General features: G+C 53.0%; 1 protein-coding gene across 2 annotated transcripts; it reads right to left on the minus strand.

Moving 5' to 3' along the window:
• Positions 1 to 462: 462 nt before the first annotated feature.
• hirip3 (HIRA interacting protein 3) lies at positions 463 to 18,161 on the minus strand. Of its 2 annotated transcripts, none has more exons than XM_088915910.1 (8): positions 18,023 to 18,161; positions 16,872 to 16,992; positions 7,938 to 8,061; positions 6,300 to 6,551; positions 3,465 to 3,598; positions 2,390 to 2,540; positions 1,527 to 1,625; positions 463 to 1,441 (listed from the first exon to the last, which is right to left on the minus strand). In XM_088915910.1, the coding sequence occupies exons 1-8, from the start codon at positions 18,085 to 18,087 to the stop codon at positions 1,251 to 1,253; spliced, it is 1,137 nt and encodes a 378-aa protein (XP_088772036.1). In that variant the 5' UTR covers positions 18,088 to 18,161; the 3' UTR covers positions 463 to 1,250. The 2 variants fall into 2 exon arrangements, with proteins under 2 accessions (XP_088772036.1, XP_088772037.1); XM_088915911.1 differs by having other exon boundaries at positions 17,837 to 18,073.
• Positions 18,162 to 19,284: the final 1,123 nt, after the last annotated feature.

Here is a 19,284-nt window from a genome sequence, read left to right on the forward strand (position 1 = left end):
TCGGTACAGATCCCAGGACACTGTCGGTAAGAGTAGGGGTGTCCAGTCCGCTGGTCGGTACAGATCCCAGGACACTGTCGGTAAGAGTAGGGGTGTCCTGACCGTTGGTCGGTACAGATCCCAGGACACTGTCGGTAAGAGTAGGGGTGTCCTGACCGTTGGTCGGTACAGACCCCAGGACACTGTCGGTAAGAGTAGGGGTGTCCAGTCCGCTGGTCGGTACAGACCCCAGGACACTGTCGGTAAGAGTAGGGGTGTCCAGTCCGCTGGTCGGTACAGACCCCAGGACACTGTCGGTAAGAGTAGGGGTGTCCAGTCCGCTGGTCGGTACAGACCCCAGGACACTGTCGGTAAGAGTAGGGGTGTCCAGTCCGCTGGTCGGTACAGATCCCAGGACACTGTCGGTAAGAGTAGGGGTGTCCTGAAACTGTCAGTAAGAGTAGGGGTAAAGTTAAACAGAGCCACTGAAAAAGATCTTTATTTGAAATAAATTCATGGATATACACAGAAAAATGACTTTATAAAAATACCTCTCAAACTCAACACTGACACACAGACAAGGGAAAAGAGCTCCTGGACTCCACTGACCCCACAGCCCCACTGTGCAGCCTGGCTTGGGGAGGGGACGTGTCCAGGCAGAGGGGACGTGCCCTGGCCCAGGGAGGGGGCGTGTCCAGGCAGAGCGGCATGTCCCTGCCCAGGGAGGGGGCGTGTCCAGGCAGAGGGGGCATGTCCCTGCCCAGGGAGGGGGCGTGTCCAGGCAGAGGGGACGTGCCCTGGCCCAGGGAGGGGGCGTGTCCAGGCAGAGGGGACGTGCCCTGGCCCAGGGAGGGGGCGTGTCCAGGCAGAGGGGGCATGTCCCTGCCCGGGGAGGGGGCGTGTCCAGGCAGAGGGGGCATGTCCCTGCAGAGGGGGCGTGTCCCTGCCCGGGGAGGGGGCGTGTCCTGGCCAGGGCAGGGAGGGGGGCGGGGCGTGTCTAGAAAAAGGAAAAATACAGACATACAGGCCTAGGAAGTAGGGTACTGTGTCACAGGAAAGTCCAGAGGCAGGGGGCGTGTCCCAGAAGAGGGGGTGTCCAGTCCAGAGGCAGGGGGCGTGTCCCAGAAGAGGGGGTGTCCGGTCCAGAGGCAGGGGGCGTGGCCAGTCGAGAGTGGGGTGTCCGGTCCAGAGGCAGGGGGCGTGTCCCAGCAGAGGGGGGTGTCCGGTCCAGAGGCAGGGGGCGTGGCCAGTCGAGAGTGGGGTGTCCGGGGTCAGTCGCTGTCGGCGTCATCGCTGATGACCCCCCTCAGGTTGGACCAGTCCGCGCCCCTGCCCCGCGGCCCCCCGCGCCCCGGCCCCCCGCTGTCCGAGTCCGACTCCACGCTGCGCTGGAACGGCCCGCCTGCAGCCGACCCCGACGGACAGGGGTCCCACGCGCTCGCCGCCCGCCGCCGGGGGCGCCCTGAAACACAGAGGGACACGTTACCACGGGGACTGACAGGAGGGGGGGTGTCACACCGTCGTCCGGCTCGCGGTCTGGTCAGTACCCTGCGTCTCGATGATGTTACTGAGGTCCAGCTCGGCCAGCTCCTGGGCACGTTCTCTCCTCACACGAGCCCTCTTACACTTCTCAATACTGGGGTTCCCTACGGAGAGAGAGAGGGCTTCATACACACTGACTGGACACTCCAGTACATTAACACTGCACTGAGAGAGAGAGGGGTTCATACAGACACACTGACTGTACACTCCAGTACATGAACACTGCACTGAGAGAGAGAGGGGTTAATACAGACACACTGACTGGACACTCCAGTACATTAACACTGCACTGAGAGAGAGAGGGGTTAATACAGACACACTGACTGGACACTCCAGTACATTAACACTGCACTGAGAGAGAGAGAGGGGTTAATACAGACACACTGACTGGACACTCCAGGACATTAACACTGCACTGAGAGAGAGAGGGGTTAATACAGACACACTGACTGGACACTCCAGTACATTAACACTGCACTGAGAGAGAGAGAGGGGTTAATACAGACACACTGACTGGACACTCCAGTACATTAACACTGCACTGAGAGAGAGAGAGGGGTTAATACAGACACACTGACTGGACACTCCAGTACATTAACACTGCACTGAGAGAGAGAGGGGTTAATACACACACACTGACTGGACACTCCAGTACATTAACACTGCACTGAGAGAGAGAGGGGTTAATACAGACACACTGACTGGACACTCCAGCACATTAACACTGCACTGAGAGAGAGAGGGGTTAATACACACACACTGACTGGACACTCCAGTACATTAACACTGCACTGAGAGAGAGAGGGGTTAATACACACACACTGACTGGACACTCCAGGACATGAACACTGCACTCAGGGTATCTGACCTTTGACACCCAGGTCTTCCAGCTGCTGCCTCAGTACGTTGACCTTTGACCTCACAGACTTGCAGCCCTCGAAAAGCCTCTTGTAGTTCCTCCTCACGCCACAGAGGGCGACGTATCGCTTCAGCCGGGAGATGGACTTGTGCTCCTCAGTCTGGGGGAGGAGAGAGTATTATTAGCAAATTACTTTCATCTGCTTTGGCAACACTGATTGTACCCATCGGTCATGCTAATAAAGCACCTTGAACTGAGAGGGGAGAGAGAGGAGAGAGAGGAGAGAGAGAAAGGAGAGAGAGAGAGGAGAGAGAGAGGGGAGAGAGAGGAGAGAGAGAGGGGAGAGAGAGAGAGGAGAGAGGAGAGAGGAGAGAGAGAGGGGAGAGAGAGAGGGGAGAGAGGAGAGAGGAGAGAGAGAGAGACAGGAGAGAGAGGGGAGAGGGGGGGAGAGAGAGGGGAGAGAGAGAGAGGAGAGGAGAGAGGGGGAGAGAGAGGAGAGAGGGGGTGATGGACAGGAGAGAGAGAGGGGAGAGAGAGGAGAGAGGGGGTGATGGACAGGAGAGAGAGAGAGGAGAGAGAGAGGAGAGGAGAGAGGGGAGGGAGAGAGAAGAGAGAGAGGGAGAGTGGGAGGGAGGGAGGGAGAGGGAGAGAGAGAGGGAGAGAGGAGGGAGAGTGGGAGAGAGAGGGAGAGAGAGGGGAGGGAGAGGGGAGAGAGAGAGGGGAGAGAGAGAGTGGGAGAGAGAGGGGAGAGAGAGAGGGGAGGAGAGAGAAGAGAGAGAAGAGAGGGAGAGTGGGAGAGTGGGAGGGAGAGAGAGGGAGAGTGGGAGAGTGGGAGGGAGAGAGAGGGAGAGAGAGGGAGAGTGGGAGAGAGGGAGAGAGGGAGAGTGGGAGAGTGGGAGAGTGGAGGGAGAGAGAGAGAGGGAGAGAGAGAGGGGAGAGGGGAGAGAGGAGGGAGAGAGGGAGAGAGTGATATAGAGAGATGTAGAACACGAATCTTTTAAACTAAATCTCTCTCCCTGCTTCTGTCCTCCCCAGTTCAGATGGCATCACCCCACAAGGTCATCCCGGACCCCCGGACGCTCACCCCCCTGTCCCTCGCTCGCCCGCTGCCCGCCTGCGCCGTCCTCCTGCCCCCTCGCTCCTCATCGTCGTCCAGGGAGGGCCGGGAGGAAGAGTCCGAGTCCGAGTCTGAGCCGTCCTGGGGCTGGAGCTGGGGCTCTGGGCACACAGACAGCGAGACCCCTGAAACTCAGCGCCACCACAGCTGCACTGCACATCTACAGCCACACCACAGGACTCTCACACTCAACACACAGAGACATTAGAGACAGGCTGGGACAGGAGATCACACACTATTATTATTATTGAGAGACAGGCTCACTGTCTGTTCCTCAGGCTGGGACAGGAGATCACACACTGTATTATTATTATTGAGAGACAGGCTCACTGTCTGTTCCTCAGGCTGGGACAGGAGATCACACACTGTATTATTATTATTGAGAGACGGACTCACTGTCTGTTCCTCAGGCTGGGACAGGAGATCACACACTGTATTATTATTACTGAGAGACAGGCTCACTGTCTGTTCCTCAGGCTGGGACAGGAGATCACACACTGTATTATTATTATTGAGAAACAGGCTCACTGTTCCTCAAGCTGGGACAGGAGATCACACACTGTATTATTATTATTGAGAGACAGGCTCACTGTTCCTCAGGCTGGGACAGGAGATCACACACTGTACTATTATTATTGAGAGACAGGCTCACTGTCTGTTCCTCAGGCTGGGACAGGAGATCACACACTGTATTATTATTATTGAGAAACAGGCTCACTGTTCCTCAAGCTGGGACAGGAGATCACACACTGTATTATTATTATTGAGAGACAGGCTCACTGTCTGTTCCTCAGGCTGGGACAGGAGATCACACACTGTATTATTATTATTGAGAGACAGGCTCACTGTCTGTTCCTCAGGCTGGGACGGGAGATCACACACTGTATTATTATTATTGAGAGACAGGCTCACTGTCTGTTCCTCAGGCTGGGACAGGAGATCACACACTGTATTATTATTATTGAGAGACAGGCTCACTGTCTGTTCCTCAGGCTGGGACAGGAGATCACACACTGTATTATTATTATTGAGAGACAGGCTCACTGTCTGTTCCTCAGGCTGGGACAGGAGATCACACACTGTATTATTATTATTGAGAGACAGGCTCACTGTCTGTTCCTCAGGCTGGGACAGGAGATCACACACTGTATTATTATTATTGAGAGACAGGCTCACTGTCTGTTCCTCAGGCTGGGACAGGAGATCACACACTGTATTATTATTATTGAGAGACAGGCTCACTGTTCCTCAAGCTGGGACAGGAGATCACACACTGTATTATTATTATTGAGAGACAGGCTCACTGTCTGTTCCTCAGGCTGGGACAGGAGATCACACACTGTAGTATTATTACTGAGAGACAGGCTCACTGTCTGTTCCTCAGGCTGGGACAGGAGATCACACACTGTATTATTATTATTGAGAGACAGGCTCACTGTCTGTTCCTCAGGCTGGGACAGGAGATCACACACTGTATTATTATTATTGAGAGACAGACTCACTGTCTGTTCCTCAGGCTGGGACAGGAGATCACACACTGTATTATTATTATTGAGAGACGGGCTCACTGTCTGTTCCTCAGGCTGGGACAGGAGATCACACACTGTATTATTATTATTGAGAGACAGGCTCACTGTCTGTTCCTCAGGCTGGGACAGGAGATCACACACTGTATTATTATTATTGAGAGACAAGCTCACTGTCTGTTCCTCAGGCTGGGACAGGAGATCACGCACTGTATTATTATTATTGAGAGACAGGCTCACTGTCTGTTCCTCAGGCTGGGACAGGAGATCACACACTGTATTATTATTATTGAGAGACAGGCTCACTGTCTGTTCCTCAGGCTGGGACAGGAGATCACACACTGTATTATTATTATTATTATTATTATTATTGAGAGACAGGCTCGCTGTCTGTTCCTCAGGCTGGGACAGGAGATCACACACTGTATTATTATTATTGTGAGACAGGCTCACTGTCTGTTCCTCAGGCTGGGACAGGAGATCACACACTGTATTATTATTATTATTATTATTGAGAGACAGGCTCGCTGTCTGTTCCTCAGGCTGGGACAGGAGATCACACACTGTATTATTATTATTGAGAGACGGGCTCACTGTCTGTTCCTCAGGCTGGGACAGGAGATCACACACTGTATTATTATTATTGAGAGACGGGCTCACTGTCTGTTCCTCAGGCTGGGACAGGAGATCACACACTGTATTATTATTATCGAGAGACAGGCTCACTGTCTGTTCCTCAGGCTGGGACAGGAGATCACACACTGTATTATTATTATTGAGAGACAGGCTCACTGTCTGTTCCTCAGGCTGGGACAGGAGATCACACACTGTATTATTATTATTGAGAGACAGGCTCCCTGTCTGTTCCTCAGGCTGGGACAGGAGATCACACACTGTATTATTATTATTGAGAGACAGGCTAACTGTTCCTCAGGCTGGGACAGGAGATCACACACTGTATTATTATTATTGAGAGACAGGCTCACTGTCTGTTCCTCAGGCTGGGACAGGAGATCACACACTGTATTATTATTATTGAGAGACAGGCTCACTGTCTGTTCCTCAGGCTGGGACAGGAGATCACACACTGTATTATTATTATCGAGAGACAGGCTCACTGTCTGTTCCTCAGGCTGGGACAGGAGATCACACACTGTATTATTATTATTGAGAGACAGGCTCACTGTCTGTTCCTCAGGCTGGGACAGGAGATCACACACTGTATTATTATTATTGAGAGATGGGCTCACTGTATTAACCCCTCTCTCTCACTTACCTTCTCCTTCACTCTTCTCTGCGTTTCCTGTCTCTCTGCTCTTCTCCGTCTCTGTCTCGCTCTCCGATTTGCTGTCCGAGTCCAGGGGTGCCTGGGTCTTCCTCGCCCTGCCCCCCTCTCTCTCCGGGCTGCTCTCCTCCGCCTCTGGAGCTCCGCCATCCTCGTCCTCCTCGTCCTCCTCTTCCTCGTCACGGTCTCTCTCCCCCTCGCTGTCTCCTTTCCCAGCTCGGTCGATCCCAGAGTCCGGGGACTCTGCACACAGACAGGGAGACTCCAGGCATGAGAGCAGGAAGACAGACAGGCAGAGAGAGAGACAGTGTGCTGAAGACTGTCAGACAGAGAGAGAGACAGCAGAGAGACAGACAGTGTGCTGAAGACTGTCAGACACACAGGCAGAGAGACAGACAGTGTGCTGAAGACTGTCAGACAGAGAGAGAGACAGCAGAGAGACAGACTGTGCTGAAGACTGTCAGACACACAGGCAGAGAGACAGACAGTGTGCTGAAGACTGTCAGACAGAGAGAGAGACAGCAGAGAGACAGACTGTGCTGAAGACTGTCAGACACACAGGCAGAGAGACAGACAGTGTGCTGAAGACTGTCAGACAGAGAGAGAGACAGCAGAGAGAGACTGTGCTGAAGACTGTCAGACACACAGGCAGAGAGACAGACAGTGTGCTGAAAACTGTCAGACAGGGAGAGAGAGAGAGACAGTGTGCTGAAGACTGTCAGACAGAGAGACAGTAGAGAGACAGACTGTGCTGAAGACTGTCAGACACACAGGCAGAGAGACAGACAGTGTGCTGAAGACTGTCAGACAGAGAGAGAGACAGCAGAGAGACAGACTGTGCTGAAGACTGTCAGACACACAGGCAGAGAGACAGACAGTGTGCTGAAGACTGTCAGACAGAGAGAGAGACAGCAGAGAGAGACTGTGCTGAAGACTGTCAGACACACAGGCAGAGAGACAGACAGTGTGCTGAAAACTGTCAGACAGGGAGAGAGAGAGAGACAGTGTGCTGAAGACTGTCAGACAGAGAGAGAGACAGACAGTGTGCTGAAGACTGTCAGACACACAGGCAGAGAGACAGACAGTGTGCTGAAGACTCAGACACACAGGCAGAGAGACAGACAGTATGCTGAAGACTGTCAGACAGAGAGAGAGACAGTAGAGAGACAGACTGTGCTGAAGACTGTCAGACACACAGGCAGAGAGACAGACAGTGTGCTGAAGACTGTCAGACAGGGAAAGAGAGAGAGACAGTGTGCTGAAGACTGTCAGACAGAGAGAGAGACAGCAGAGAGACAGACAGTGTGCTGAAGACTGTCAGACACACAGGCAGAGAGACAAACAGTGTGCTGAAGACTGTCAGACACACAGGCAGAGAGAGAGAGAGAGACAGTGTGCTGAAGACTGTCAAGACAGGGAGAGAGAGACAGTGTGCTGAAGACTGTCAAGACAGGGAGGGAGGGAGAGAGAGAGAGACAGTGTGCTGAAGACTGTCAGACACACAGGCAGAGAGAGAGAGAGAGACAGTGTGCTGAAGACTGTCAAGACAGGGAGAGAGAGACAGTGTGCTGAAGACTGTCAGACAGGGAGAGAGAGACAGACAGTGTGCTGACAGACAGGCAGACTGACCCGGGTGAGAGTGGACACTGCGAGGCCTCTTGTTCGTCTGCTCCTCTTCCTCACCCTCCTCCCTCTTGCGTTTGGCCCTGATCTTCTTCACAAGGGGCTCATCATCACTGCTGGAGTACTGGTCCTGAGAGAGACACACACACACACACTGCTGGAGTACTGGTCCTGAGAGAGAGACACACACACACTGCTGGAGTACTGGTCCTGAGAGAGACACACACACACACTGCTGGAGTACTGGTCCTGAGAGAGACACACATACACACTGCTGGAGTACTGGTCCTGAGAGAGACACACATACACACTGCTGGAGTACTGGTCCTGAGAGAGACACACACACACTGCTGGAGTACTGGTCCAGAGAGATACACACACACACTGCTGGAGTACTGGTCCTGAGAGAGACACACACACACACTGCTGGAGTACTGGTCCTGAGAGAGACACACACACACACACTCCTGGAGTACTGGTCCTGAGAGAGACACACACACACACACTCCTGGAGTACTGGTCCTGAGAGAGACACACACACACACTGCTGGAGTACTGGTCCTGAGAGAGACACACACACACACTGCTGGAGTACTGGTCCTGAGAGAGACACACACACACACTGCTGGAGTACTGGTCCTGAGAGAGAGACACACACACACTGCTGGAGTACTGGTCCTGAGAGAGACACACACACACACTGCTGGAGTACTGGTCCTGAGAGAGACACACACACACACTGCTGGAGTACTGGTCCTGAGAGAGACACACACACACACACTGCTGGAGTACTGGTCCTGAGAGAGAGACACACACACACTGCTGGAGTACTGGTCCTGAGAGAGAGACACACACACACACACTGCTGGAGTACTGGTCCTGAGAGAGAGACACACACACACACACTGCTGGAGTACTGGTCCTGAGAGAGAGACACACACACACTGCTGGAGTACTGGTCCTGAGAGAGAGACACACACACACTGCTGGAGTACTGGTCCTGAGAGAGACACACACACACACTGCTGGAGTACTGGTCCTGAGAGAGACACACACACACACTGCTGGAGTACTGGTCCTGAGAGAGACACACACACACTGCTGGAGTACTGGTCCTGAGAGAGACACACACACACTGCTAGAGTACTGGTCCTGAGAGAGACACACACACACACACACACACTGCTGGAGTACTGGTCCTGAGAGAGACACACACACACACACTGCTGGAGTACTGGTCCTGAGAGAGAGACACACACACACACTGCTGGAGTACTGGTCCTGAGAGAGAGACACACACACACTGCTGGAGTACTGGTCCTGAGAGAGAGACACACACACTGCTGGAGTACTGGTCCTGAGAGAGACACACACACACACTGCTGGAGTACTGGTCCTGAGAGAGAGACACACACACACTGCTGGAGTACTGGTCCTGAGAGAGACACACATACACACTGCTGGAGTACTGGTCCTGAGAGAGACACACACACACACTGCTGGAGTACTGGTCCTGAGAGAGACACACACACACACACACTGCTGGAGTACTGGTCCTGAGAGAGACACACACACACACTGCTGGAGTACTGGTCCTGAGAGAGAGACACACACACACTGCTGGAGTACTGGTCCTGAGAGAGAGACACACACACACTGCTGGAGTACTGGTCCTGAGAGAGAGACACACACACACACTGCTGGAGTACTGGTCCTGAGAGAGAGACACACACACACTGCTGGAGTACTGGTCCTGAGAGAGACACACACACACACTGCTGGAGTACTGGTCCTGAGAGAGAGACACACACACACTGCTGGAGTACTGGTCCTGAGAGAGACACACACACACACTGTTGGAGTACTGGTCCTGAGAGAGACACACACACACTGCTGGAGTACTGGTCCTGAGAGAGACACACACACACACACTGCTGGAGTACTGGTCCTGAGAGAGAGACACACACACACTGCTGGAGTACTGGTCCTGAGAGAGAGAGACACACACACTGCTGGAGTACTGGTCCTGAGAGAGACACACACACACTGCTGGAGTACTGGTCCTGAGAGAGAGACACACACACACTGCTGAAGTACTGGTCCAGAGAGATACACACACACTGCTAGAGTACTGGTCCTGAGAGAGACACACACACACACACTGCTGGAGTACTGGTCCTGAGAGAGAGACACACAGACACACTGCTGGAGTACTGGTCCTGAGAGAGAGACACACACACACACTGCTGGAGTACTGGTCCTGAGAGAGAGACACACACACACTGCTGGAGTACTGGTCCTGAGAGAGAGACACACACACACACACACACACACTGCTGGAGTACTGGTCCTGAGAGAGACACACACACACACACTGCTGGAGTACTGGTCCTGAGAGAGACACACACACACTGCTGGAGTACTGGTCCTGAGAGAGAGACACACACACTGCTGGAGTACTGGTCCTGAGAGAGACACACACACACACACACACACACACACTGCTGGAGTACTGGTCCTGAGAGAGACACACACACACTGCTGGAGTACTGGTCCTGAGAGAGACACACACACACACACTGCTGGAGTACTGGTCCTGAGAGAGAGACACACACACACTGCTGGAGTACTGGTCCTGAGAGAGACACACACACACACTGCTGGAGTACTGGTCCTGAGAGAGAGACACACACACACTGCTGGAGTACTGGTCCTGAGAGAGACACACACACACACTGCTCGAGTACTGGTCCTGAGAGAGAGACACACACACACTGCTGGAGTACTGGTCCTGAGAGAGACACACATACACACTGCTGGAGTACTGGTCCTGAGAGAGACACACACACACACTGCTGGAGTACTGGTCCTGAGAGAGACACACACACACACACTGCTGGAGTACTGGTCCTGAGAGAGACACACACACACACACACACACTGCTGGAGTACTGGTCCTGAGAGAGAGACACACACACACTGCTGGAGTACTGGTCCTGAGAGAGAGACACACACACACACTGCTGGAGTACTGGTCCTGAGAGAGAGACACACACACACTGCTGGAGTACTGGTCCTGAGAGAGACACACACACTGCTGGAGTACTGGTCCTGAGAGAGACACACACACACACACACTGCTGGAGTACTGGTCCTGAGAGAGAGACACACACACTGCTGGAGTACTGGTCCTGAGAGAGAGACACACACACTGCTGGAGTACTGGTCCTGAGAGAGACACACACACACACACTGCTGGAGTACTGGTCCTGAGAGAGACACACACACACTGCTGGAGTACTGGTCCTGAGAGAGAGAGACACACACACACACACACACACACACACACACACACACACTGCTGGAGTACTGGTCCTGAGAGAGACACACACACACTGCTGGAGTACTGGTCCTGAGAGAGACTCACACACACACACTGCTGGAGTACTGGTCCTGAGAGAGACACACACACACTGCTGGAGTACTGGTCCTGAGAGAGAGACACACACACTGCTGGAGTACTGGTCCTGAGAGAGACACACACACACACTGCTGGAGTACTGGTCCTGAGAGACACACACACACACTGCTGGAGTACTGGTCCTGAGAGAGACACACACACACACTGTTGGAGTACTGGTCCTGAGAGAGACACACACACACACACACTGCTGGAGTACTGGTCCTGAGAGAGACACACACACACACACTGCTGGAGTACTGGTCCTGAGAGAGAGACACACACACACTGCTGGAGTACTGGTCCTGAGAGAGACACACACACACACTGCTGGAGTACTGGTCCTGAGAGAGACACACACACACACACACTGCTGGAGTACTGGTCCTGAGAGAGACACACACACACACACTGCTGGAGTACTGGTCCTGAGAGAGAGACACACACACACTGCTGGAGTACTGGTCCTGAGAGAGACACACACACACACTGCTGGAGTACTGGTCCTGAGAGAGAGACACACACACACTGCTGGAGTACTGGTCCTGAGAGAGACACACACACACACACTGCTGGAGTACTGGTCCTGAGAGAGAGACACACACACACTGCTGGAGTACTGGTCCTGAGAGAGAGACACACACACACTGCTGGAGTACTGGTCCTGAGAGAGAGACACACACACACTGCTGGAGTACTGGTCCTGAGAGAGACACACACACACACTGCTGGAGTACTGGTCCTGAGAGAGAGACACACACACACTGCTGGAGTACTGGTCCTGAGAGAGACACACACACACACACTGCTGGAGTACTGGTCCTGAGAGAGAGACACACACACACTGCTGGAGTACTGGTCCTGAGAGAGAGACACACACACACTGCTGGAGTACTGGTCCTGAGAGAGAGACACACACACACTGCTGGAGTACTGGTCCTGAGAGAGAGACACACACACACACTGCTGGAGTACTGGTCCTGAGAGAGAGACACACACACACTGCTGGAGTACTGGTCCTGAGAGAGAGACACACACACACTGCTGGAGTACTGGTCCTGAGAGAGAGACACACACACACTGCTGGAGTACTGGTCCTGAGAGAGAGACACACACACACTGCTGGAGTACTGGTCCTGAGAGAGAGACACACACACTGCTGGAGTACTGGTCCTGAGAGAGACACACACACACACTGCTGGAGTACTGGTCCTGAGAGAGAGACACACACACACTGCTGGAGTACTGGTCCTGAGAGAGAGACACACACACACTGCTGGAGTACTGGTCCTGAGAGAGACACACACACACACTGCTGGAGTACTGGTCCTGAGAGAGACACACACACACACACACACTGCTGGAGTACTGGTCCTGAGAGAGACACACACACACACACACTGCTGGAGTACTGGTCCTGAGAGAGAGACACACACACACTGCTGGAGTACTGGTCCTGAGAGAGACACACACACACACTGCTGGAGTACTGGTCCTGAGAGAGACACACACACACACACACTGCTGGAGTACTGGTCCTGAGAGAGACACACACACACACACTGCTGGAGTACTGGTCCTGAGAGAGAGACACACACACACTGCTGGAGTACTGGTCCTGAGAGAGAGACACACACACACTGCTGGAGTACTGGTCCTGAGAGAGAGACACACACACACTGCTGGAGTACTGGTCCTGAGAGAGACACACACACACACTGCTGGAGTACTGGTCCTGAGAGAGACACACACACACTGCTGGAGTACTGGTCCAGAGAGAGACACACACACACACTGCTGGAGTACTGGTCCTGAGAGAGACACACACACTGCTGGAGTACTGGTCCTGAGAGAGACACACACACACACACACTGCTGGAGTACTGGTCCTGAGAGAGACACACACACACACTGCTGGAGTACTGGTCCTGAGAGAGACACACACACACACTGCTGGAGTACTGGTCCTGAGAGAGAGACACACACACTGCTGGAGTACTGGTCCTGAGAGGGACACACACACACACTGCTGGAGTACTGGTCCTGAGAGAGAGACACACATACACACTGCTGGAGTACTGGTCCTGAGAGAGAGACACACACACACTGCTGGAGTACTGGTCCTGAGAGAGAGACACACACACACTGCTGGAGTACTGGTCCTGAGAGAGAGACACACACACTGCTGGAGTACTGGTCCTGAGAGAGAGACACACACACACTGCTGGAGTACTGGTCCTGAGAGAGACACACACACACACTGCTGGAGTACTGGTCCTGAGAGAGACACACACACACACTGCTGGAGTACTGGTCCTGAGAGAGAGACACACACACTGCTGGAGTACTGGTCCTGAGAGGGACACACACACACACTGCTGGAGTACTGGTCCTGAGAGAGACACACACACACTGCTGGAGTACTGGTCCTGAGAGAGACACACACACACTGCTGGAGTACTGGTCCTGAGAGAGACACACACACACACACTGCTGGAGTACTGGTCCTGAGAGAGAGACACACACACACTGCTGGAGTACTGGTCCTGAGAGAGACACACACACACACTGCTGGAGTACTGGTCCTGAGAGAGACACACACACACACTGCTGGAGTACTGGTCCTGAGAGAGAGACACACACACTGCTGGAGTACTGGTCCTGAGAGGGACACACACACACACTGCTGGAGTACTGGTCCTGAGAGAGAGAGACACACACACACACTGCTGGAGTACTGGTCCTGAGAGAGACACACACACACACTGCTGGAGTACTGGTCCTGAGAGAGAGACACACACACACTGCTGGAGTACTGGTCCTGAGAGAGAGACACACACACACTGCTGGAGTACTGGTCCTGAGAGAGACACACACACACACTGCTGGAGTACTGGTCCTGAGAGAGACACACACACACACTGCTGGAGTACTGGTCCTGAGAGAGACACACACACACACTGCTGGAGTACTGGTCCTGAGAGAGAGACACACACACTGCTGGAGTACTGGTCCTGAGAGGGACACACACACACACTGCTGGAGTACTGGTCCTGAGAGAGACACACACACACTGCTGGAGTACTGGTCCTGAGAGAGACACACACACACTGCTGGAGTACTGGTCCTGAGAGAGACACACACACACACACTGCTGGAGTACTGGTCCTGAGAGAGAGACACACACACACTGCTGGAGTACTGGTCCTGAGAGAGACACACACACACACTGCTGGAGTACTGGTCCTGAGAGAGACACACACACACACTGCTGGAGTACTGGTCCTGAGAGAGACACACACACACTGCTGGAGTACTGGTCCAGAGAGAGAGACACACACACTGCTAGAGTACTGGTCCTGAGAGAGACACACACACACACACTGCTGGAGTACTGGTCCTGAGAGAGACACACACACACACTGCTGGAGTACTGGTCCTGAGAGAGAGACACACACACTGCTAGAGTACTGGTCCTGAGAGAGACACACACACACACACACACTGCTGGAGTACTGGTCCTGAGAGAGACACACACACACACACTGCTGGAGTACTGGTCCTGAGAGAGAGACACACACACTGCTGGAGTACTGGTCCTGAGAGAGAGACACACACACACACACACACACACACACACACACACACTGCTGGAGTACTGGTCCTGAGAGAGACACACACACACACTGCTGGAGTACTGGTCCTGAGAGAGACACACACACACACACACACACACTGCTGGAGTACTGGTCCTGAGAGAGACACACACACACACACACACACACACACACACACACTGCTGGAGTACTGGTCCTGAGAGAGACACACACACACTGCTGGAGTACTGGTCCTGAGAGAGACTCACACACACACACTGCTGGAGTACTGGTCCTGAGAGAGAGACACACACACACTGCTGGAGTACTGGTCCTGAGAGAGACACACACACACTGCTGGAGTACTGGTCCTGAGAGAGAGACACACACACTGCTGGAGTACTGGTCCTGAGAGAGACACACACACACTGCTGGAGTACTGGTCCTGAGAGAGACACACACACACACACTGCTGGAGTACTGGTCCTGAGAGAGAGACACACACACACTGCTGGAGTACTGGTCCTGAGAGAGACACACACACACTGCTGGAGTACTGGTCCTGAGAGAGAGACACACACACTGCTGGAGTACTGGTCCTGAGAGAGACACACACACACTGCTGGAGTACTGGTCCTGAGAGAGACACACACACACACACTGCTGGAGTACTGGTCCTGAGAGAGAGACACACACACTGCTAGAGTACTGGTCCTGAGAGAGACACACACACACACACACACACTGCTGGAGTACTGGTCCTGAGAGAGACACACACACACACACTGCTGGAGTACTGGTCCTGAGAGAGAGACACACACACACACACACACACACACACACACACACACACACACTGCTGGAGTACTGGTCCTGAGAGAGAGACACACACACACTGCTGGAGTACTGGTCCTGAGAGAGAGACACACACACACTGCTGGAGTACTGGTCCTGAGAGGGACACACACACACACTGCTGGAGTACTGGTCCTGAGAGAGACACACACACACACACTGCTGGAGTACTGGTCCTGAGAGAGAGACACACACACACTGCTGGAGTACTGGTCCTGAGAGAGACACACACACACACTGCTGGAGTACTGGTCCTGAGAGAGAGACACACACACACTGCTGGAGTACTGGTCCTGAGAGAGACACACACACACACTGCTGGAGTACTGGTCCTGAGAGAGACACACACACACACACTGCTGGAGTACTGGTCCTGAGAGAGAGACACACACACACTGCTGGAGTACTGGTCCTGAGAGAGACACACACACACACACACTGTTGGAGTACTGGTCCTGAGAGAGACACACACACACTGCTGGAGTACTGGTCCTGAGAGAGACACACACACACACACTGCTGGAGTACTGGTCCTGAGAGAGAGACACACACACACTGCTGGAGTACTGGTCCTGAGAGAGACACACACACACACTGCTGGAGTACTGGTCCTGAGAGAGAGACACACACACACTGCTGGAGTACTGGTCCTGAGAGAGACACACACACACACTGTTGGAGTACTGGTCCTGAGAGGGACACACACACACACTGCTGGAGTACTGGTCCTGAGAGAGAGACACACACACACACTGCTGGAGTACTGGTCCTGAGAGAGAGACACACACACACTGCTGGAGTACTGGTCCTGAGAGAGACACACACACACTGCTGGAGTACTGGTCCTGAGAGAGACACACACACACTGCTGGAGTACTGGTCCTGAGAGAGAGACACACACACACTGCTGGAGTACTGGTCCTGAGAGAGAGACACACACACACACACTGCTGGAGTACTGGTCCTGAGAGAGAGACACACTACAGGAGAGGGAGACAGGTACGATTAGACACGCCGTCATGCTCTCACCTGCATCTTCACCAACTCCTCCTCCACAACGCACTTGAGCAGCTGTCTCTCCTCCTTGCTGAGCTGATCGCGGCCGCAGTGCCTCAGGTAGCGCTCCCGCACGATGGCCTGGGTCAGGCTGCTACAGAAACACACAGGCGGAGGGCCGGGTCGGGCCAGTCAGAACCGGACCGGTGTCTGCAGTGACAGCAGGACTGTAGTGTCAGAACTGACGTGTAGTGCAGTAGCAGTATTAGTAGTAACAGCAGCAGTAAGTGTAATACAGTAGCAGTATTAGTAGTAACAGCAGCAGTAAGTGTAGTACAGCAGTGGTATTAGTAGTAACAGTGACAGTAAGTGTAGTACGGTAGCAGTATTAGTAGTAACAGTGACAGTAAGTGTAGTATAGTAGCAGTATTAGTAGTAACAATGATGCTAAGTGAAGTATGGTAGCAGTATTAGTAGTAACAGCAGCAGTAAGTGTAGTACAGCAGTGGTATTAGTAGTAACAGTGACAGTAAGTGTAATACTGCAGCGGTATTAGTAGTAACAGTGACAGTAAGTGTAGTATAGTAGCAGTATTAGTAGTAACAATGATGCTAAGTGAAGTATGGTAGCAGTATTAGTAGTAACAGCAGCAGTAAGTGTAGTACAGCAGTGGTATTAGTAGTAACAGTGACAGTAAGTGTAATACTGCAGCGGTATTAGTAGTAACAGTGACAGTAAGTGTAGTATAGTAGCAGTATTAGTAGTAGCAGCAGCAGTAAGTGTAGTATAGTAGCAGTATTAGTAGTAACAGTAGCGGTATGAATACTAAAGTGGCAGTAAGTACAGTGTAGTATAGTAGCAGTATTAGTAGTAGCAGCAGCAGTAAGTGTAGTATAGTAGCAGTATTAGTAGTAACAGAAGCGGTATGAGTACTAAAGTGACAGTAAGTACAGTATAGTATAGTAGCAGTATTAGTACTAACAGCAGCTCCGGTTCACCTGCGGCAGGTGAATCAAACACCTGCAGGAATTTCCCGCCACGGCTCGCGGCCAGTGATGCTGCCCCGCGCTCAGCTGCTTCCGGCTCCCACGTGTGCTGCGTGGGTTTCCGGAGGCTGGCCCCCCCGTGTCCCCCTCCCCCTCCCCCTCCCTGCAGCCCCACGGCCGCTCCGAGCCCGGCGGTACCTGAGGTCGGCAGCGCGCCTGAGCTCCTGCGACACGAACCGCCGCATCTCCGACTGCTGCGACATGTCGGACAGGCGCGACCCCGGAACCCACGCCGCGCCGCGGGCGGGGGCGCGCACGCAGGGCCGGAAACCACGCCCCCTCCGCTGCTAGCGGGCGCGCTCCCGGGCCCCCACGGCCGTGCCCGAGGAGCGGAAGGGGAGGAGTTGCGCCGACATTGTTTTGAAATATGTTTCTATTAAACGTGTAAAGAATTTACACAAATACAAGCGAAAAAAGACACAATCAGAAAACACTAACCGCCAGAGATAATGAAGCAAATTATAAAGCCACGTTATTTTTTACATATAACAAATGTTCACTTGCTTTTGCATTTTTCACGTTTTTACAACATTTAAAATAAACGTTTAAACTCCAATACTAAAAAAAAAGACTAAAAAGAAAATATTATTGGACCATTTTAATGAATAAATGTTAGCTTTACCCAGAATTACCAACTGGCTATAAATAAATGCTTTCCCCCCCAAAAAAAAAATTCTTATTACAACAAAATATCAAAATCCTTAAATCCCAAAAACACCTTGAAATGCCTACGAACAAAACTCTGCAAACCTGTGTTTAAATTTAGGAAGTGCCATCTTAACTGGAGAAAACTGACGAACGATTTTAAACAACATCTTTCCCCTGACTTGTGTTATAATATCTCTCAGGAGTTGTCCAGCACTGCATTCCACGGAGAGAAACCAGGAGGGCGCTGACACGGGGCTTACAAAGATTCCTGATGTGCGCGTTATCATCTCTAATCCTTTTCCACACCCTCCCTGAAAATAACAATTATAAAACCATCAGGGAGAGCCGTCCTTCTGCATAAAACAAAATTCAGCACCGGGGGAAGCGGCCCTGAGCCTCTTCAACATTCATGTGGGTCTCGGCCCACGGCACCTAGTGTCCGAGCTCCGCGCTCCCGGCGGCGGGTCAGCCCTCTCTGCCGGCTCCGATTACAGAACCTGCAGCAGACAGCCCCTGCCGCAGCGCCTCCGTCCCTCAGAGAGAGCAGCGGGGTGTCCCGCCACCGTCCTGCGTGAGCGTGGGGGGGGAACTCCTTCCCGGTAACGCTCCGCCTGTTCGGACAGACAGCGCCAGATCCACACCTCCTCTCCCGGCACCTCTGAGATCACAGACACCCCGCGACACGCCAGCGTCTGACCAACACCTGCGAGGTGTATGGTGAGGCCCTACAACGCTCATCTCGAGAAAGAAGC

Source organism: Atractosteus spatula, chromosome 5 (assembly GCF_055471065.1).
Source record: "Atractosteus spatula isolate fAtrSpa1 chromosome 5, fAtrSpa1.hap1, whole genome shotgun sequence".
Lineage (NCBI taxonomy): Eukaryota > Metazoa > Chordata > Actinopteri > Semionotiformes > Lepisosteidae > Atractosteus > Atractosteus spatula.